Source organism: Ovis canadensis, chromosome 3 (genome assembly GCF_042477335.2).
Source record: "Ovis canadensis isolate MfBH-ARS-UI-01 breed Bighorn chromosome 3, ARS-UI_OviCan_v2, whole genome shotgun sequence".
Lineage (NCBI taxonomy): Eukaryota > Metazoa > Chordata > Mammalia > Artiodactyla > Bovidae > Ovis > Ovis canadensis.
Genome location: NC_091247.1, coordinates 183,603,192 through 183,625,269, shown reverse-complemented (window position 1 = coordinate 183,625,269; position 22,078 = coordinate 183,603,192). Strand labels below are relative to the sequence as shown.

Here is a 22,078-nt window from a genome sequence, read left to right as displayed (position 1 = left end):
AGAGTTGACTCATTGGAAAAGACTGATGCTGGGAGGGATTGGGGGCAGGAGGAGAAGGGGACGACAGAGGATGAAATGGCTGGATGGCGTAACTGACTCGATGGGCATGAGTTTGAGTGAACTCTGGGAGTTGGTGATGGACAGGGAGGCCTGGCGTGCTGCCATTCATGGAGTCGCAAAGAGTCGGATATGACTGAGCGACTGAACTGAACTGAATGGAGAATAGAATAGCAATCCACTCCAGTATTCTTGCCTGAAGAATCCCATGGACAGAGAAGCCTAGCAGACTACAGTCCGTGGGGTTGCTAAGTGTTGGACACGACTGAGCGACTAACACTTCACTTCACTTAGACATGCTAAATTGAACAAAATATATTATTAAAAGGAACTTCCCTTTTTAAAAAAAATTTATGTGGGCCATTTTTAAGGTATTTATTGAATTTGTTAGAATATTGCTTCCATTTTATGTTTTAGTTTTTTGGCCCTTTGGGTTCCCAGGTAGCACTAGTGGTAAAGAATTTACCTGCCAATGCAGGAGATGTAAGAGACATGGGTTCGATCCCTGGGTTGGGAATATCCCCTGTAGGAGGACATGCAACCCACTCCAGTGTTCTTGGTTGGAGAATTCCATGGATAGAGGAGTCTGGTGGGCTACAGTCCATGAGGTTGCAAAAAGTTGGACACAACTGAGCATCTGAGTTCAAACAAATGTGGGGTCTTAACTCCCTGAGCAGGACTTGAACCCACACCTCCTGTACCAGAAGGCAAAGTCTTAACAACTGACCCACCAGGGCAGTCCCTTAACTTACCTTATGTACTTCTACCTTTCAAAAAGTAGCTATGGAAAATAGGATGAGTTTTATAAGAGCTACTATTGTCTTGTCCAAGGAAGCATATTGGTTCCTCATGGGAAAATCATTTCCGGGTACTAAATACTGAAATAGAATTTGCTTCATGAGGTAGTCCCTTTTTAAAGTACAGAAGTATTCCGTTTATAAACAGCAGTGACATATTGAATAATATGCTTATTTAGCACAGTATATTTTCTTCCCTCCTAGTGGATGTTTGGATGGGCTTCTCAGGTGGTGCTAGTGATAAACAACCCACCTGCCAACACAGGAGTTGTAAGAGATGCTGATTCGATCCCTAGGTCGGGAAGATCCCCTGGAGGAGGGCATAACAACCCACTCCAGTATTCTTGCCTGGATAATCCCATGGACAGAGGAGCCTGGTGGGCTACAGTCCAAGGGGTGGCAAAGAGTCAGATGTGGCTGAAGCAACTTGGCACACTCATGTTAGGATTCCTTTCCCTTGTATGGTACTCCCTCTTCTGATATGCGCCACCTTGAGGCAGAACATGGCACAGTCATGTTTATTCATCCTCTCTCCTTTGTATGGATGATTGTTTGTGTCCCCCTAAAACCTGAAGGCGGAGAAGGCAGTGGCACCCCACTCCAGTGCTCTTGCCCGGAAAATCCCATGGACGGAGGAGCCTGGTAGGCTGCGGTCCATGGGGTCGCTAAGAGTGGGACACAACTGAGTGACTTCACTTTTACTTTTCACTTTCATGCATTGGAGAAGGAAATGGCAACCCACTCCAGTGTTCTTGCCTGGAGAATCCCATGGACAGAGGAGCCTGGCAGGCTACAGTGCATGGAATTGCAGAGTCTGACACTACTGAGTGACTGAGCATACACGTGTGCGTGCATGCACACACACACACACAATCTGTGTGTTGAATCCTAACACTTCAGTGTGATGGCTTTGGGAAGTGAGTAGGTCATGAGGGTAGAACTCCCATGAATGGGGTCAGTGTTCTTATAAAAGAGATCCCAGAGAGCTCCCTCACCTTTTCCATGTGAGGGCACAAGGAGAAGGTGGCTACCTACAAACCAGGATGCACCAGACACCATCCTCACCAGACACTGAACCTGCTAGTACCTTGATCTTGAGCTTTTTAGTCTCCAGAACTGTGAGAAATAAATGCTTGCTGTGTAAATTACCCAATGTATGATATTTTTGCTGTAGCAGCCCAGATGAACTCAGATGCCCTTCTGCACACTTTGTGGATGTCACAGCAAGGAGGCGGTAGTCTCTGCACTATCTTTAGAATTTGATCAAGCAGCTAAAATTCAACTAATTCATTTTAATGTTATTACTACTATTAATACACAGCATCTTATGTTGTTGTGTAAATGTATTTGGAATTTATTTGCTCTCCTTTGATCCTTGCATCAACCCTTAATACTTGATATTGCCGTGGGTCTTCACACAAAGAGATGGATGGCCTCAAGGTATTGAATGACTTTCTGAGATCCTGCAGCCAATGTGAAGAGCCCAGGTCCTGACTCCCATTCCTCTGTAAATGCCATGAGGTCTGTATGAAATCATGCTGTGCCTGGGGGTTGTATTTTAACATAATTAGAAGCAAAACGGTCAAAACTCTCAGGCTGTAGATAGCATGTCCTAACTGCAAAGTTTTGGAAAGATGGGTGGTTAAATACTGAGGTCATGACCCTAGGAAGGCCTCCACCCTTGATCTGGGCCATCACAGTGGTTCCAAGGGCAAAAGAACCTATTTTCCCACAGCAGGAGAATTGACTCCACTGTGGGATCAAGACAAAGTGAGCTGGCGGGGATGGACCCTTTGAGACCTTAAATCACAGTGAACTCCACGTTGTCAGCATTTGTTTCAAAGCATATTGCATGTGGCTGTTACTCTTGCAGTTCACATGACCAATTTTACACAGTGCCGCCCAGGCCAAATGTCATTTTCTAAATGAAAAAAGACATCAAGAGTGCCAGTTTGATAGGCCAAAGGGTCACCTACAGGAGACTGAGGCTTTGGGGCCTGATGCGCAGAAAGGAGATGGAGGAGGGAAGTGACTGCTGATAACCTTAAGGAAGGGGACGCCCTAGGCCCAGTGCCTCTTGTGTGCTCTTCCTCTGGGGGCAGAGAAAGGAGAGGAAGTTGCCAAAGTGAGGTTTGCAAGCAGCCTCAGACGTCACAAAGGATTTCTGAAGGGCACACCATTACCGCAAGGACCTAATTGAGATGCTGTGAGAATCTTGTTTCTCATAAGATGGAGTATGATCAGACCACTCACTGGCAGGCTTTTGTTTCAAGGGGATTTGGGGACAATACTGGAGTGGCAGCAAGGTGCGTGCTCGCCGAGGCTCTGCTGGCACCTTTGACCATTCATTCAAGGAATACCTCCTGGAATTTACCGTTCAGAAAAGAAGACATCTGGGGAGAGAAGGAATGTATAAATTAATTATCTCGAAGGATAGGATAGTTAAGGAGTCTGGGATGGACATGTACATACTACTATTTTTTAAAAATGGGTAACCAGTAGGAACCTATTGTATAGCACCTGGAACTCTTGATATAGCCTGGATGGGAGGGAAGTTTGGGGGAGAATGTATACATGGTATGTATGGATGAGCCCCTTTGCTGTTCACCTGAAACTATCACAACATTGTTAATTGGCTATCAGTCAGTTCAGTCGCTCAGTCTTGTCCAGCTCTTCACTACCCCATGGACTTCAGTACGCCAGGCTTCCCTGTCCATCACCAACTCCTGGAGCTTGCTTAAATTCATGTCCATCGAGTCGCTGATACCATCAGCTATCTCGTCCTCTGTCATCCCATTCTCCTCCTGCCTTCAATCTTTCCCAGCATCACAGTCTTTTCCAATAAGTCAGTTCTTCACATCAGGTGGCCAAAGTGTTGGAGCTTCAGCTTCAGCATCAGTCCTTCCAATTAATATTCAGAACTGATTTCCTTTAGGATTGACTGGCTTGATCTCCTTGCAGTCCAAGGGACTCTCAAGAGGCTTCTCCAACACTACATTTCAAAAGCATCAGTTCTTTGGTGCTCAGCTTTCTTTATGGTCCAGCTCTCACATCCATGACCACATGACTACTGGAAAAACTGTAGACAGACGGTTTTTGGATGGTTTTTGTCTTTGACTAGACAGACCTTTGTTGGCAAAGTAATGTCTCTGCTTTTTAATATGCTGTCTAGGTTGGTCATAGCTTTTCTTCCGAGGAGAAGCGTGACTAGGTCTTGCCAAATGACTGGCAAGGACAGAGAGAACCATGGGGGTCACCAAGGAACAGTGATCTTCCTTCGAGGTAGGGGCAGTAAGATTCTGTAGTGACAGCTAGAAACCAGGAGGGTGGAGACTGTGCACTAAAAATTAGTCACAACCTGAAATTAGAGAGTTATTTTATTTGGTGGGAACGTTAAGGACTTCTAGACCGGGAGACAGTATCTCAGTAGCTCTGAGAAAACTGCTCCAAGGAGGCAGGAGAGGGAGTCAAGCTACATACTAGTTTCCAACAAAGTGGGCAGGCAGTCTGAACATCAAAGATTTTTGTTAAGGAAGGAAAACCAGATTCAAGCCATGGAATTTAGTGTTCTTCTATGTATGGGAAAATGCAAGCCTCTGGGCTCACTGAATTTATTCCTTTCATATGCACCTCAGCTGTCTGGGGCCAAATCCTGTTTCCTGTCACTGTAAGGGGTGACAGGTGTGGTGCATGGCTGCTTCTTGCCCCTCACCCCCACCCACCCCCACCTCCTCAGCAACCTCCATGGGGAAAGGGGTGGCAGCATCTGCTAGATTTCAGGCATTGTGTTCTCTTTTGGGAGCCCTCATTCACATTGCTGCTGCTGCTGCTGCTACTACGCTTCAGTCATGTCTGATGCCCCATAGACAGCAGCCTGCCAGGCTCCCCCATCCCTGGGATTCTCCAGGCAAGAGCACTGGAGTGGGTTGCCATGTCCTTCTCTACATTAGGAGACCAGAGATTGCTGATAGCTGTGACCTTTTTTATTCTGCCCACCTATATGGCAGGAAATATTTCATTTCAAAAGACCAAATTCCTAGCCCTTAGGTATGTGGACTCAGAATGCCACCTGCCGTACTAGTAAACTTAGAATGTTGGGGCCATCAAACCCTCAGCTACTGCAGCTGCCCTGAGCTATGCACCCTGATGGGACTTGGACGGCCAGGAACAGGATCCTGGCCTCAGATAGCTAGATGCTTATCAAAGGAATGATTCAGTGAGCCCAGACCCTTGTATCTTCCCATACATAGAAAAGCACTATATTCATTAACTTGAGATGTCTGGTTTTCTTTAATTAACAGCAATCTTTTGATGTTCCAGCTACCTGGGTTTTTTGTTATTGTTGTTGCAAAACTTCTATACATCCTGGCTTCCCCCTTACCTCTTCAAGACCCTCAAGGTGGCTCCCTCAGAGCCATCTGAGAGGCTGCCTCCAGGGCCTGAAATATTCAGAAAGTCCACCGAATAAAACATAATTCTTAACTTTTAGGTTTTGCTTTTGTTTTTTCCCCCTAGTTGGTGTGTATTTGCCTTGAAAGAGTAGGGAAAGACTTTTCTCCTGGGAAAGCAGTGGTCTAGGGGACAGCTGTTGCCTTCACTCAAGAGCTGGAGGTAGAATGAAGCAAGGGGAAGTTGAGGATAAAGCAGAATTTGTTGCTCACATAATAGAAGTTCCACAGGATTCCATGTTGGATTGGGGAGGAAGGAGTGGGTTGGAGGTTGTGTGACAAGAGTTATTTGTACGATAATGAACATCTAGGGAGGCTGCTGGCTGTGCCTGAGATATTCATGCCTTGACCCACTCAGTACATATTTATTGATCATCTTTTTATATGCCAGATACAGTGCTGGCAACAAACAAAACAGGAGTGGCCAAAATGGACCAGGTGCTTGCCCCTTTGAGGTATCTGCTCTGACTGCGGAGGGACAGATTGGGCATCACTGGTGTGTCCTGTAGCAAAGAACTGATTTTCTGTTTTTCCAGAAAATAGTAGAATTTGAGTTCCAGGGTTTCCAATAACTAATTCAGCACCCTTAGCCTCTCTTAGTCTTCCCCTTCTGTGAGATGGCTGAAGTGATGCCTCTGTGGGTGATGTCGGCACTGTTCAGTCATTATTCAAATGTATAAGAAGAGTTTTGATGGAAGGTCAGGATGGGTCCAGGTGGCATTAGTGGTAAAGAATCTACCTGCCAATGCTGGCAACTCAAGAGATGCAGGTTAGATCCCTGGGTCAGGTAGATGCCCTGGAGAAGGCAATGGCAACTCACTCCAACTTTCTTGCCTGGAAAATACCATGGGCAGTGGAGCCTGGTGGGCTACAGTCCATAAGATCGCAAGGAGTTGGACACAATTGAAGCGACTTCGCACACACACACAGAGGATGGGTAATCAGAGATACCATTAGTCCTTAAGATGCTTCTGTTTAATTAGACACTTCTCCTTCTAGAAACCTGCTACCATCTGCCAGAGAACTGTTGTAGTAAATATGCAGTCAAAGAAGTCCAGGAAGTGAACAGTGCTCTCTTCTGCACTGGCTGGGCCCTGTAGGGTAAGGTGAGGGGTAAGAGAGAGATACGTACATGCTCAGTTGCATCAGACTCTTTGCAACTCCATGGACTGTAACCTGCTAGGGTCCTCTGTCCATGAGATTTTCCTAGGGAAGAATACTGGAGTGGGTTGCCATTTTTCCTTCTCTAGGTTAGGCAAGGTGGTGATGCTGAAAACCCAGCCTCTGTGCACTGGTGCCGAACCGAATCTCAGAGACAGAGTTTGGTGTGCCATGGAAAAGAATAGCTTTATTGCTTTGCCAGCCAAAGGGTGACACACAGCGGGCTCATGCATATCAAACAGTGTGTCCCAACCCAGAGGGATTTGGTGAGGAGTTCTACAGCAGTGGTTCAAAGGTAGAGTTGCTAATAAGGAGCAGAGTGTGTATAGGGCCTGCACTCCTTTAATCTGGCCTCATGTGGTCTCCTGATGAGTGTCTCTGGTTCATGGGTGAAGAATGCTAATACCTACCATTGGTGCAGTGGTAAAGAATCCGCCTGCCCATGCAAGAGACGTGGGTTTGATCTCTGGGTCGGGAAGATCCCCTAGAGAAGGAAAGGCCAATCCACTTCAGTATTCTTGCCTGGAAAATTCTATGGACAGAGGAGCCTGGTGGGCTGCAGTCCATGGGGTCACAAAGAGTCGGCACTATTGAGCACATGTGTATGATGACCTGTTGGGAGTTTTGGTTCTGTAAAGAACTCAAAGATACAGTTATGTGTATCCCTTGAGGTGGAACCAGCACCCTGCCCCAAGGCTGCAGTCTTGTTTCTTGACTGCTTCTTTCTTGTCTCCCTTCCCTGATTAGCGGTTGTTCAGATTTGCTCTTTGAAACTCAGGGAAGCTCACGGAGGCTGGAATCTACTCCCTACAAACAAGAAATGGGAGAAATGGAAAGGCTTCTGTGCCCAGGAGCCCCACAGAGTCCTGCTTGGTTTCAGTGGGAGGCCAGCTTTGGGTATTAACTGGTTATTTACCAAATGCTTGAGTACAGGTGTCTTAAACAGTAAGGTGTGCTTGAATCACCTGGGATCTTGTTAAAATGCAGATTCTGACTTAGTAGGGCTGGGATAGGGCCTGAGATTCTGCATTTCTACGATTACTGCTGGTTCAGGGACCACACTTTGAGTTGAGATAGCTAAGTATAAACTTCTGTCTTAGTTACTGGTAGAAGACTGGGATTCTTTGCCCTTAGGGGTTTTGATCTGATGCAGAGAGATTAATGCACAGAAAGTGACTAGAAAACAATTATGTGATCAGGAAATGTGCTTTTGACACCTATTGGGATTTAGAAAAAAAGGGAAGGAAGGCCATCAAGCGAGGACTTGCCGGAGGGTTCCAGAGAACAGCAATGATTTGAAATTCCTCCTGAGGTTCAGCAGAGGAGGAAGGACATTGCAGGACTGGAAGAAGCACAAGCTGGAATCAAGATTGCCAGGAGAAATATCAATAACCTCAGATATGCAGATGACACCACCCTTATGGCAGAAAGTGAAGAGGAGCTAAAAAGCCTCTTGATGAAAGTGAAAGAAGAGAGCGAAAAAGTTGGCTTAAAGCTCAACATTCAGAAAACGAAGATCATGGCATTCGGTCCCATCACTTCATGGGAAATAGACAGGGAAACAGTGGAAACAGTGTCAGACTTTATTTTTTTGGGCTCTAAAATCACCACAGATGGTGACTGCAGCCATGAAATTAAAAGACACTTACTCCTTGGAAGAAAAGTTATGACCAACCTAGATAGCATATTCAAAAGCAGAGACATTACTTTGCCGACTAAGGTCCATCTAGTCAAGGCTATGGTTTTTCCTGTGGTCATGTATGGATGTGAGAGTTGGACTCTGAAGAAGGCTGAGGCCGAAGAATTGATGCTTTTGAAGTGTGGTGTTGGAGAAGACTCTTGAGAGTCCCTTGGACTGCAAGGAGATCCAACCAGTCCATTCTGAAGGAGATCAGCCCTGGGATTTCTTTGGAAGGAATGATGCTAAAGCTGAAACTCCAGTACTTTGGCCACCTCATGCAAAGAGTTGACTCATTGGAAAAGACTCTGATGCTGGGAGGGATTGGGGTCAGGAGGAGAAGGGGACGACCGAGGATGAGATGGCTGGATGGCATCACGGACTCGATGGACATGAATCTGAGTGAACTCCAGGAGATGGTGATGGACAGGGAGGCCTGGTGTGCCGCGATTCATGGGGTCGCAAAGAGTCGGACACCACTGAGTGACTGAACTGAACTAAACTGAACTGGGGCTGTATATATGAGAGGATGGCTTGGGTGTATACATGAGATGAGGATGTCATACCAGCAATAGTATGAATAATGGTAATAGCCAAGCTAACATCAGTCAGCTGTCTATCTGCTGTGTGTCTGTGGGGGTGGGTGTATGTGTTCTCAGTCATATCCAACTCTGCAAATCCATGGATTGTAACCCTCTGTCTGTAGGATTTCCCAGGGAAGAATACTGGAGTGGGTTGCCATTTCCTATTCCAGGGGGTCTTCCCAACCAAAAGATCAAACCTGCATCTCCTGCATTGGCAGATAGATTCTATACCACTGAGCCACCTGGCTTCCTCTCTGCTATAGGACCTGTATTATAAGCTCAGTGAAAGACAATTCTTTGCCTGCTTACTATAGGGGTGACAATGCTTGACTCTCAGGATTTGGTCAATCTTTTAGTGAGGCAAATTAGTGGCCCTTATCTGCTACATGTCTGTAGGATCAGTTTTTGGATCCTAAGTGATTCCTTTTGATTTTGACCATTGACTTCCTTAGTTTTTTTTTTTTTTTTTTTTTGAAGGTTACTTAGATTTTTATTCCCTCTTCATGTGCAGTGTTTCTGGAAAATCTGCACATCTTGAACACCCATGAAGAATCATTTCTAATATCCATGATGCTAATTAAAGGACAGCCTCTGGTGCTGATGAGAGATGGCTAAACACAGCAGTGTTTGGAATGTAAGCTTCTGACTGGTCTTTTGAGTGGTGACCAGCCAACCATGGAGGGTATATTCCCAACTGGCATCCTACAGATGTTAATTGACTGCCCCTAGCATGCAAAGAAAGAGTAATACATATATACTACACTGTCTGCACAGAGGTATTTTGAATCACAAGCAATACAGCAAGAAATCATGGTGATTTAAGTTTTAAAATATTTTTAAATGATAAAAGCAATGCATGCTCCTTCTATACTATTTAGGAAAAATATGTGTTCATATTTGTTGAAATTACCCATGTGCTATTCCCAGAGATAACTTTTAATATATACCTTTTTCATATCTATAGCTACAATAGTATTTATACATTTATAAACAGTTTATCACATTGGATGAAGGATACTTGCAATCACATTTAATGTTCAACTTTGAATCCTACTTTTGTGGCTTAACAGATCATGATCATTTTTCTGGCACATACAGTGTATTTTGTAGATTTGAATTTAATTGGTTAAGATAGATGGGAGAAGACAAATGGAGTAGATACTTAGGAGGAGTGTTGGCCAAAGAATTGGATGTTGGATTTGAGAGAGGTGCGTTTAGAGATGACTCTTAGACACCTGGGTTAATACGTGAGACCTTCTCCCTTCCCCCAGGCAAGAACAGTTTAGAGGCTGGTTTCTAGTTAATAAACGAACATTTGCACATGCTTGGGATATAATATGCAGCCCACCTCCATTTTTTTCCTTCCTTTCTTCTTCTTGTGTTGATTCCAGTATTAACTTCCTGGAGGAACCTCTGATATAAATTGAGATTTTTTTCCTTAAAATGTGTTTTTAGTGCACAGAGGTGTCATTTAAAAGTCAAATTCATGAAGGAATATTTTTTACCTGCTGGGTTTAATTTCAGATGCCATGTTATCATAAAATGCAAACCACCCTAGACTTGGTTTTAAAACTTAGTACAAATTGTGCCAGTTGAAATTAACTTCTGCAGATGGAGAGAGGAGAGGACGAAAATAAGTGTTATAAAGAGTCTTAAAAAATGTTATTTAAATATTAATGCCACTTGAGTTCCACTCCATATATGTTCCATCTTTTCCCTAAAGTATAAATTTTTCTATAGCTTTCCAATTATATTTTTGTCTATTTAACTTTTTTTTTTTTTTTTTTTGTGGAATGGGAGCAAACAATGGCGATATGTTTGACCCTGAGAAAGAAAATAATCATAAGATTCAAGATGAAAGATTTAAGTTTGATCAGAAGGAAAATGCCCCCTGGCAGAGTTGATAGAATGAATTATCTAAGGAGAGCAAAGCTTGAGGCGTCTCTGCCCCAGATGTGTGTAACCTTTGGCAAGTTAATTCATCTTTCTGGATTTTAGTATTCTCATCCATAAAATGGGGATGAAAAATAGTATTAATACCTACCTCAGGTTATTTTGAGAGTTAAACAGGTAAAAAACATAGGAAAGTGTGTGACAGATAATAAGTGCTATTTACTGTTGGTTTTCTTTATCATTAAGTGAATGTAAAAAAAGAAAAGAAAAAAGTGATTTGAATATAATGGTACCACCTGAAGGGGACTTCCCTGGTGGCTCAGTGGTAAAGAATCCACTTGCCAATGCAGGAGACGCGGGTTCAATCCCTGGGTCAGGAAGATCCCCTGGAGAAGGAAATGGCAACCTACTCTATTATTCTTGCCAGGGAAATCCCATGCACAGAAAAGCCTGGCAGGCTGCAATCCAAGGGGTCGCAAGAGTCAGACATGACTGAGCAACTGAACAAGGACACGCACCTGAAGGAGAATTGAGTAGGCAGGTCTTTCAGGTTTAAAACACCCCTGTGGAATGTCCGGCAAGACCTACTGGTTGAGATCTCTTTTTGTAAACCAAGCTCTATGGGGGCTGGGGAGAGTGACTATGTGGAGGGATAATAATATAAGTAAGGCTGCTCTTTGGCATTTTGGAAGGGGGTTAGGGTCACCTCTGCCAGGTGCTTGACCATTTTGCTAGTCACTTATTCTAGAGCACTCTCGTTTAAGACTCATAACCACCCTCCCTGACAGAAGATGTCACTTATCTTATAGAGGAAAAAAATGAAGCTTCCCCAGAGAAGAGGGGGCTTCCCCCATGGCTCTAATGGTGAAGAACCTGCCTGCTAATTCAGGAGACGTTAGAGATGCAGGTTTGATCCCTGGGTCGGGAAGAACCCCTGGAGGAGGGCATGGCAACCCACTCCAGTATTCTTGCCTGGAGAATCAATCCCATAGACAGAGGAGCCTGGTGGCTACAATCCGTAGGGTCAGAAAGAGTTGAACATGGCTGAAGTGACTTAGCACACAATGCACAGAGAAGCAGGACTTGCTAAGGTCACGGCTCTTCAGGTGTGGCACCCGGATTTGCATCCAGATCTTTCTAACTGCACAGCCTCCACCAACACTCCCTCTCCCTGAGAGATCCTCAGCATATCTTCCATCCTCCTTCTTAGTGACTAGTGGAGTCTGTATGCAGGGTTTGTTTCCTGTGCTTCAGAATGTAAAACTTCCCTAAGAGGGACTTCTCAAGTCAACATTCTCCTTGTTTAAAGAGATTTTGCTTTTTCAGGTTTTACTTCCTCATCCACACCCTCTAGCCCTGTGGTCTTTGATCCGTTTCTAGAAAGAGCCATTCAGGAAATCCCATCAGAGTGGTTGCAGAAGAAAGCTTGGCCTTAACAGCTGAGATTGACTCCATCAGGCGTTCATTGCCAACAACTTGCCTAACACAGACTCCTGAAGCTTGAGAGGGTCGCCTTTGGTTAGGATCCCATTCTGTTTATTTGTTCAACAGACAATCAGCAAGCCCGCAGGTGACAGGCAGTAGGCTAAGTCTTAGTGAATGTGAGGTGAGTCGGAGGGGGCACCTGCCTTCTGAAAGCACCAAGGGTGGCGGGGAAGGAGACACTTCAATCAGACCTTTGTCCCATAGGGTTTAAGGGATGCATCCAAGGGAACATTCAAACCAGCTCTTCCATGGGCATCCCTTCCTTAGGAATCTGCAGGCTTTTGTACCTGTCCGCCCTGTGTCCATGTGGACTTTTCACTTCCAGCCAGTGTGTGATGTCCGTGTTAGGACCTGGGAGGAGATGAGACTGTATGACCTGCTGGTGTTTACATTTTTTTTAATAAGTCATGTCCCTTCCTGGTCAAGTACTTGGGTGAAAGATCCTGGGCCCTCTAGTCCATCTGAATTGACCTTCTGCCTCTTTTGGGTCCTCTCTCTACTGGCCTTCTGCGTGGTCTACAATTGTCCCTCTGCAGGCTGGTTGTAGGTTGTCTGTCTTCTCCTCTCCGATCTGTTCCAGTGTGAATTGTTTCGTGCTTTTCTGGACATCTTCCCTTTGAAAGGGGTAAAACTATAAAGACACCCTCTGTGGAATGTTTCTAGGTTTTCCACAGTGATTGAGGTGCAGCCTCCCCACCATGATCTTGGGGCCTCTCCAGTTCCCTTTCTCTTGAGTGTGTTGTTCATCAGCCTGCTGGGCCTTCTGCATCTCTCTCTGCTGGAACATGGGGACTGTTCTGCCTTCTTGACCGAACACAGATGGATCAGCTTCACTGGTTCATGAAAATCCCAGTCATCACATTCTTGGGGTTCCTGATGTTGGTCTTTCTTGTCAGACTGTGCTCTTTAAAGCCAGCCCTTGTTCTGGTCAATTTTGAAAATGCAGCCCTTGTTTAAGTGCTTGGTACTTATAAGATGTTTACTAGGTACTCTTTTTAATAAATATTAGTCCAGGCTTCAAAACTCACCTGTGTACTTGTCTGTGTATATATGCATGAGAGAGAGAGAGACTGAGACAAAGTGGGGGGGTGTCTGTTATAGTTCGTTTCATCCTGCATTTGTTTATTTTGTAAAGAACTCTTTTTGAGGTTTGACAGAAAACAACAAAATTCTGTAAAGCAACTATCCTTCAATTAAAAATAAATTAATTAAAAACAACAAGAAAAAAGAAAAGAACTCTTGCAGTTTGGGTAGACTGCAAGACTGCAGCATCGTCTCTTGGGATGAAGCTGTAGATGAGCCGAACCACTCTCAGGATCTGCAGGATGTTTCTCTTCTGCAATTTGCATCCATCCACAGTTCTAAGAACTCAGCCCTTCCTCTTTGCTCTTCCTTCCAGAAAGTATTATGAGGGAGGCTGAGGACGCCACGCTCGGGGCAGAGACACGGCGCTGGGATTAGGGCCTGCCACTTCTGAGAGGATGCTGGGGGTCTGCAGAGGGAGACGGAAATTCCTGGCTGCTTCATTGACTCTGCTCTGCATCCCAGCCATCACCTGGCTTTACCTGTTTGCCGGGAGCTTTGAAGGTAAGAAGGAAGCTTTCCCACAGGGAGAGGGGTGGAGGGAAGAAGGAACACTGGCTGCCCTTGGAGTCCTCGGAACAAGCTCCAACTCTTCCAATCCCAACTTCTTATTCTGTAGAACAATGGAATTTTGATGCCCCATCACAGGGAAAGATTTGTCTAGGTTTGGGTCTTCCCAGGTGATGCTAGTAGTAAAGAACCCACCTGCCAGTGCAGGAGACATAAGAGACATGGCTTCATTTTCCTAGATTAGGAAGATCCCCTGGAGGAGGGCATGGCAACCCACTCTAGTATCCATGCCTGGAAAATCCCATGGACAGAGGAGCCTGGTGGGCTACAGTCCATAGGGTTGCAAAGAGTCAGACACGACTGAAGCTACTTAGCATGCACACACAAAGGAAACTGCAGGGAGTCAGTGATGGGAAGACAAAAAGGTAAATACAAAGATAAAAACAAGGTGCCTCTGGATACAGCAGTATAGTGGAGGTTACACAAATGTCAGGTACCAGCTTTGTAGGCTGATCGCTGTGCTGATAATGGGAAAAAGGTTGAGTCCTGCAGGGATTACTTCATGCAGTTTATGGAGTCAAATGTTTCATGCATTCTTTCATCTATTCATTCACTTATCTGTTCAGCCAACATTTTGCAACTGTTTAACATCTGTGCTAAACTAGGTGCTGGGAATCCGGTGATAACAGATTTGAACCTTCAGAGTGTCATGGAGGAGACAGGTTAACACGTGATTGCTATACATTGCTGTACCTGGTAACTCCTTAAGATGAGGCAAGCTCACAGGGCTGGGAGACAGGGTGGTCAGCACTATCAAGTGGGCTGATTGTGGAAGATGAGTGGTGATGCTGATGGGCTGAGTACCAGGGTCAGCAAAGCAGACGCCCTTCCTGAGCAAACAACAAACACTCCTCCCTGCCACTTTCCTGAAATCCACAGAAGAGATGCACGAACCATCCTTCTAGCCAGGAGTTTCTAATATAGTGCCACGCTCTGTGTATCAGAGATGCTTTTCTAAGCTTCAGGGAGGGAGGGAATGGCAGTATTGAAGAGCCTACTTTCTTTTTATTTACCCCCAAACTTGACTTAAAAAACATATATATATACATCTCCAGTGAAAATCTGTCTCTAGAAGGTTACTACTGTGTTTTTAAACATTTCCTTTATGCATAATTGTATTGACAGCTCAAGGCTACCTTTTAATTGGCAGTTCCACTTCTCTTTCTGAGATTTGCCCTGAATTTGTTTGGCTGAATATCAATGAGCTGGAACTCTTCCCTTCAGATCAGGGAAGGGCCCAGTACCACACCCCTGTCCCTTTCCTGTCCCCTTCCTGTCCCCAGACCTCCCTGGAGTAGCAGATAGAGCTGTTACCTAAGCATCTAGATAGAGTGGATTTTGCCATGGCTGTGGGTGATAGATTATGCCATCGCCATGGATGGCTAAGTTTTGGTAAAGAGATCAGAGGGAGGATGGTGAGTTGGTATTGGCAGTAAAAAAAAAAGTAGAAGGAAGCATTCTCCAAGGATGATGGCAGAAACCCTGTGAAAGAAAGCCAAGAGCCTTAATGTCAGTACAGGTTTAATGCATTGAAATGTTGACTTTGACAATATGACTAGATTGGTAATAAGAGTATAGCAGCAATAATGATAATGACAACAACATACACTGTAATATTCTGAGCATTTCTACATGCCTGGCATTGTTGTGAGGACTTAACGCATGGTCAGGAAGCAGCAGTTAGAACTGGACATGGAACAACACACTGGTTCCAAATAGGAAAAGGAGTACGTCAAGGCTGTATATTGTCACCCTGCTTATTTAACTTATATGCAGAGTACATCATGAGAAACGCTGGGCTGGAAGAAACGCAAGCTGGAATCAAGATTGCCGGGAGAAATATCAATAACTTCAGATATGCAGATGACACCACCCTTATGGCAGAAAGTGAAGAGGAATTAAAAAGCCTCTTGATGAAAGTGAAAGTGGAGAGTGAAAAAGTTGGCCTAAAGCTCAACATTCAGAGAACGAAGATCATGGCATCTGGTCCCATCACTTCATGGGAAATAGATGGGGAAACAGTGGAAACAGTGTCAGACATTATTTTGGGGGGCTCCAAAATCACTGCAGATGGTGACAGCAGCCATGAAATTAAAAGACACTTATTCCTTGGAAGAAAAGTTATGACCAACCTAGATAGTATATTCAAAAGCAGAGACATTACTTTGCCGACTAAGGTCCATCTAGTCAAGGCTATGGTTTTTCCTGTGGTCATGTATGAATGTGAGAGTTGGACTGTGAAGAAGGCTGAGCACTGAAGAATTGATGCTTTTGAAGTGTGGTGTTGGAGAAGACTCTTGAGAGTCCCTTGGACTGCAAGGAGATCCAACCAATCCATTCTGAAGGAGATCAGCCCTGGGATTTCCTTGGAAGGAATGATGCTAAAGCTGAAACTCCAGTACTTTGGCCACCTCATGCGAAGAGTTGGCTCATTGGAAAAGACTCTGATGCTGGGAGGGATTGGGGGCAGGAGGAGAAGGGGACAACAGAGGATGAGATGGCTGGATGGCATCACTGACTCAATGAACGTGAGTCTGAGTGAACTCTGGGAGTTGGTGATGGACCGGGAGGCCTGGCGTGCTGCGATTCATGGGGTCGCAAAGAGTCGGACACGACTGAGCGACTGAACTGAACTCTACTGAACTCCTCCTTACCAATAACCCTGTGTGGTGGGTTCCAATGAGGAGGTCTAGGAAGATCAGCTGTGGTGATATGCCCAGGGACCCAAAGCCAGTCAAGATGGGGCCTGGGCTTATTGGACTTGAGAGCAGGAGGTTTTAACTGCAGTTCCATGTTGTGGACTGGGCTTCAGTGAGGGGAGTTTGGGTGGGAAAATGGGAACCTGCAAGGTGACCTTTCTGGGCGTGTATGAGGGAAGCTGTACAATTTTTATTTCTGCTCATTGGTAGAAACCCAACTCCAAATGACTTCAGCAAAGAGGGAATTTGGTGACTACTGAAACTGATAAGTTCAAAGGAAAAATTAGGCTTCAGGTACGGTTGGATCCAGGGACCCCAATGATATCTTTGTGGCTCTGTCTCCCTACTTTTTTTGCTCTACTTTTCTCTGTTGTAGTTCTTTTCAGGATAGCCTTTCCTCTCCAGTGAAAACTTTGGCCAAGAATTTATTCTTACCAGTCCCTTGTAGAAAGAGGGGGATTCCTCCCCATAATTCCCTAGCATCACCTCTGGTTAGATTACCTTTGGTCCCTCTTGGTCTGGAGAGTAATCACTGTGGTTGGGAGGCAGATGAGGGCAACTCTGAGCTCTGTGGCTATTTCTAGACCAGAGTTCCCTGAAGCATGTGAAGTGAGACTGGGGAGGGGTGGTCCCTAAAGGTACATGGTGCAGTTCCCCAAAGAGGGGAAACTAGAAGTTGATCTGGATTGTGGAGGACTCAGATCTGGCTGTGCTTAGTGATGGGTTGATATCAACTTAAAGGTCTCTTTCCAGCATCATGCTTTCTAGTCCAGCTCTGGCTGATGGAGTGACTGTACCCATGGACTTTTTTTTTTTTTATGGGCTTTTATTAGACTGGCAGATAGACTGCATTAAGTAGGGGTTGGATGATCCAGATACAAAAAAGATCTTCATGACCCAGATAATCATGATGGTGTGATCACTCACCTAGACCCAGACATCCTGGATAATCATGATGGTGTGATCACTCACCTAGAGCCAGACATCCTAGAATGTGAAGTCAAGGGGGCCTTAGGAAGCATCACTACAAACAAAGCTAGTGGAAGTGATGGAATCCCAGTTGAGCTATTTCAAATCCTGAAAGATGATGCTGTGAATGTGCTACACTCAGTATGCCAGCAAATTTGGAAAACGCAACAGTGGCCACAGGACTGGAAAAGGTCAGTTTTCATTCCAGTCCCAAAGAAAGACAAAGCCAAAGAATGGTCAAACTACCGCACAATTGCACTCATCTCACATGCTAGTAGAGTAATGCTCACAATTCTCCAAGCCAGGCTTCAGCAATACGTGAACCGTGAACTTCCAGATGTTCAAGCTGGTTTTATAAAAAGCAGAGGAATCATAGATCAAATTGCCAGCATCCGCTGGGTCATCAAAAAAGCAAGAAGAGTTCCAGAAAAACATCTACTTCTGCTTTATTGACTATGCCATAGCCTTTGACTGTGTGGATCACAACAAACTGTGGAAAATTCTGAAAGAGATGGGAATGCCAGACATATGGCCTGCCTCTTGAGAAACCTGTATGCAGGTCAGGAAGCAAGAGTTAGAACTGGACAGGGAACAACAGACTGGTTTCAAATAGAAAAAGGAGTATGTCAAGGCTGTATATTGTCACCCTGCTTATTTAACTTATATGCAGAGTACATAATGAGAAACACTGGGCTGGATGAAGCACAAGCTGAAATCAAGATTGCTGGGAGAAATATCAACAACCTGAGATATGTAGATAACACCACCCTTATGGCAGAAAGTGAAGAAGAACTAAAGAGCCTCTTGATGAAAGTGAAAGAGGAGAGTGAAAAAGCTGGGTTAAAATTCAACTTTCAGAAAACTAAGATCATGGCATCTGGTCCCATCACTTCATGGCAAATAGATGGGGAAACAATGGAAACAGTGGCAGACTTCATTTTGGGGGGCTCCAAAATCACTGCAGATGATGATTACAGCCATGAAATTAAGACTTTTGCTCCTTGGAAGGGAATTTATGACCAACCTAGACAGCATATTAAAAAGCAGAGACATTACTTTGCCAACAAAGGTCAGTCTAGTCAAGGCTATGATTTTTCCAGTAGTCATGTATGGTGTGAGAGCTGGACCATAAAGAAAGCTGAGTGCCAAAGAATTGATGCTTTTGAACTGTGGTGTTGGAGAAGACTCTTGAGAATCCCTTGGACTGTAAGGAGATCCAGCCAGTCCATCCTGAAGGAAATCAGGCCTGAAGATTCATTGGAAGGAGTGATATTGAAGCTGAAACTCCAATACTTTGGCCACCTGATGTGAAGAGCTGACTCATTTGAAAAGACCCTGATGCTGGGAGAGATTGAACGCAGGAGGAGAAGGGGATAACAGACGATGAGATAGTTGGATGGCATCAGCAACTCAATAGACATGAGTTTGAGTAGGCTCTGGGAGTTGGTGATGGACAGGGAGGCCTGGTGTGCCCCAGTCCATGGGGTCGCAATAGAGTTGGACACAACTGAGTGACTGAACTATCTGATCCGGGTACATTAACAGAAGCAAGACCTAGGTTTGATCCCTGAGTTGGGAAGATCCCCTGGAGAAGGGAATGGCAACCCACTCCAGTACTCTTGCCTACAGAATTCAATGGACAGAGGAGCCTGGCGGGCTACAGTCCATGGGGTCGCAAAGAGTCGGACACGACTGAACTACTGACACTTTCACTTTCTAGCTAGGAGGATGAAGGTGACACATTTCTTTCACCAGGTATCAGTTAGTCCATAGCCGGGCCACTGCATTTATTTCTGGATGCTACACTTTGACAGCAATCTAGATAAGTCAGCACGCTTAGGAGAATCTAGGTGAATGACAGTGCCATCTCAAACCTTATTTTGTACGAAATAGCGGAAAGAATGGGGCTGTTTACCTGGGAGAAACAGAGGCTCCAGGTGTATATGACCAGTTTCAGTAAACAGTCAAAGGGCCACCATCTGAAAGAGAGATTGGGCTTACTCTGACAGCCCCTGAATCTATGGAGAGATGTGGCAGGGAGCCAGATGTCAAGATCTTCATAATAAGGGTTGTTCTGTCTAGTGCTGGGATGAGCAGCCCTGGAAGGGAGGGATGAGAGGTGTGCAGACGGAAGGGTGATCATCAGGGCAGTTGCACAGGGGGAACTGCCTGCCTGGTCCTGACCCAGAGATCCTGAGACTCTAGAGAAGCCTGACTGTTTATTCAGAAACAAAAATTTTCCTCCTTGGAGCTCCTGCCAGTTGCCGCAGGCATCAGTACACTTCCAAAAGGGCCTGCAGAGACAGTCTTTTCTTTATAGTTAAACATAACAACTTTGCAATCCATTTATTGACACCCTTGAGTTTTCTGTCTTAAGGCAGGTGGAACCATAAATAAGGGACAGAGTTGTTGCCTGAATTCGGACTTTAGGTGGGTTTATTTATTTCTCAACCCTGTCTAATTTTGATGGATGATCTCCCGAGAACAGAGCCTAGAACGCTTCCTGAGATGTGGATGCTTTTAGATAGAATATGATTTTGGAGTCAGATTACACACAACATCATGATATATTGAGAGAGCAAGGGATGGAGTCAGGATCTCAGACTATAAAATCAACTCAGAGTAGCTGGTAATTTGGGGCATAATCATGCTTCTCTTCTCCTTCTGCTTGAAATGATGTTATCAAAGTGAAGCTCACCTATTGGGACACAACATTCTACATGTTTATGATTCTAAGCATTGGATGTGAATGAGTTGGAAATGACCAGAATCTTCTCCAGTTAATGGGAAATAGGACAGGAGAAGGAGAAAGTCTTACTGTGATTTGCTCTGGAGTGTGGGCTTCCCAGGTGGCACTAGTGGTAAAGTACCTGCCTGCCAGTGGGAGAGATCTAAGAGACACGATTTGAATCCTGTGTTGGGATGACCCCCTGGAGGAGGGTGAGGCAGCCCAATCCAGTATTCTTGCCCAGAGAATCCCATGGACAGAGGAGCCCAGCAAACTGCTGTGCATAGGGTGGCAAAGAGTCGGACACAACCAAAGCACTTAGCACACATGCACACATGTGGATCCAGGATCAGTGCATAAAAGTTATGGGAAGCAGGAGTTTTCTTAGTGTAAGAAAGAATACCTCTTCTAACTCCTTTGCCAGGTGTTAGAATTCACCATTTGGGAAAGCTTCCTTCCTGGACCTCTTTGTCAAAAGCCAGTGACCATTGGTTAAGAATGTGGATTCATGTTGATGTATGGCAAAACCAATACAGTATTGTAAAGTTAAAAAAAAAAAAAAAGTAGAATTGTCACAAAAAAAAAGTAGAATCGTCACAACAACAACAAGAAAAAGAATGCCCATCAGGGGACGTTTTTGCTGCTACTTCAGTCCCCAGGTTCCTAAACGCTGCTGACTCCATGTCTTCCCATACCTTATGTTCCTCTGCCATCGCAGTTAACATCCCCAGCTGCCCATGCTGCAGGCTCCAAGCGTGGAGCCTTTGTTCTCTTCCTTTGTCATTCCCTTGGTTGCTGTGTCCTGTCACGTCTGATCTTGGCCTCGTGCAGCTGTGTCTTTCATTTCCCCTGCTTTCACCACCTCTGATGCACTGGCTCTGCTCTCCACGTTCATCCTTTGGGGTCGGGTCTGATGCAGCAGCTGGCTCTCCTACCCGTCTCCTCCACCCTCAGTCACAGCACCTACTGCTCCTCGTCTGCCCTGCAGCCCCATGTCCTCACACCTTCCTCACGTTCCTGTCCAGCCACGCTAGACTTCCCTCCATGCTCGGTGTCCTCTGGGTTTTGCATATGCTGTTCCTTCCCCTCCCGTCTTTGCTTGGCCAACTTAGAATCTCCTGTCTCAGTGTAAACATGAGAGTGCCTCACCCTTAACTAGGTTGGCTTCCCCTGCTCCAGCCCCCACCCCCAACTCCCTGTCCTTTCCCCTCCCTCATATTCAGGACACTTGGTTTTTCTTGTGTTTGGAATCACTGTCTTCTCTACTGACTGTATTTCTCTATTGGCTGTATTTTGTCATCTGATGACATTTTTGATGTATTTTGGTTATCTGATGTGAACTGAAGACTCATTGGAAAAGTCCCTGATGCTGGGAAAGATTGAGGGCAGAAGGAGAAGAGGGCGTCAGAGCAGGAGATAGTTGATGGCATCACCGATGCAATGAACATGAACTTGGCCAGACTCCGGGAGATGGTGAGGGACTGGGAGGTCTGGCATGCTGCAGTCCATGAGGTCGCAAAGAGTCGGACACAACTGGGCAACTGAACAGCAGCTACTGACTGTAAGCATCAGGAGGCAAGTGGTTTAGCCTGTTCATTCTTCCGTCTCCAGCACCTACTGTGTGCCAGAACTGTTTGCTGAATATATGACTGAGCGAAGGAACATGCATTCTTCAGGCTTTGAGTGTTGCCAGCTATCTTTGTTCCCTCCTGATTTATGACAGACTCCTTGTCATGGCGCTGGGGCCTTTCACAGGCTTTCTCTCTCCGTCTATAATTTCTGTCTTCACTCAGGTGAGGACACCTCATCGAACATCCTGAGAAAACCCGTCTTCATTTTCACTCTTCGTTCTTTCTGCCCAGGATACGGTTCTCTTTTCCACAACCCTTCCTCCCAGCCTGCTCCTTTAGTGCCCGTACTCAGCGT

General features: G+C 45.3%; 1 protein-coding gene across 4 annotated transcripts in view; it reads left to right on the top strand.

Annotated features, from left to right (window-relative positions):
• LARGE1 (LARGE xylosyl- and glucuronyltransferase 1) overlaps positions 1 to 22,078 on the top strand; it is a 617,169-nt gene that overhangs the window by 144,417 nt on the left and 450,674 nt on the right. For all 4 annotated transcript variants that reach the window (XM_069585273.1, XM_069585276.1, XM_069585275.1 and 1 more), the window contains one exon: positions 13,503 to 13,690. In XM_069585273.1, the coding sequence (XP_069441374.1) occupies positions 13,585 to 13,690 (106 nt within the window). In that variant the 5' untranslated portion in view covers positions 13,503 to 13,584. The remainder of the gene's footprint in view (positions 1 to 13,502; positions 13,691 to 22,078) is intronic.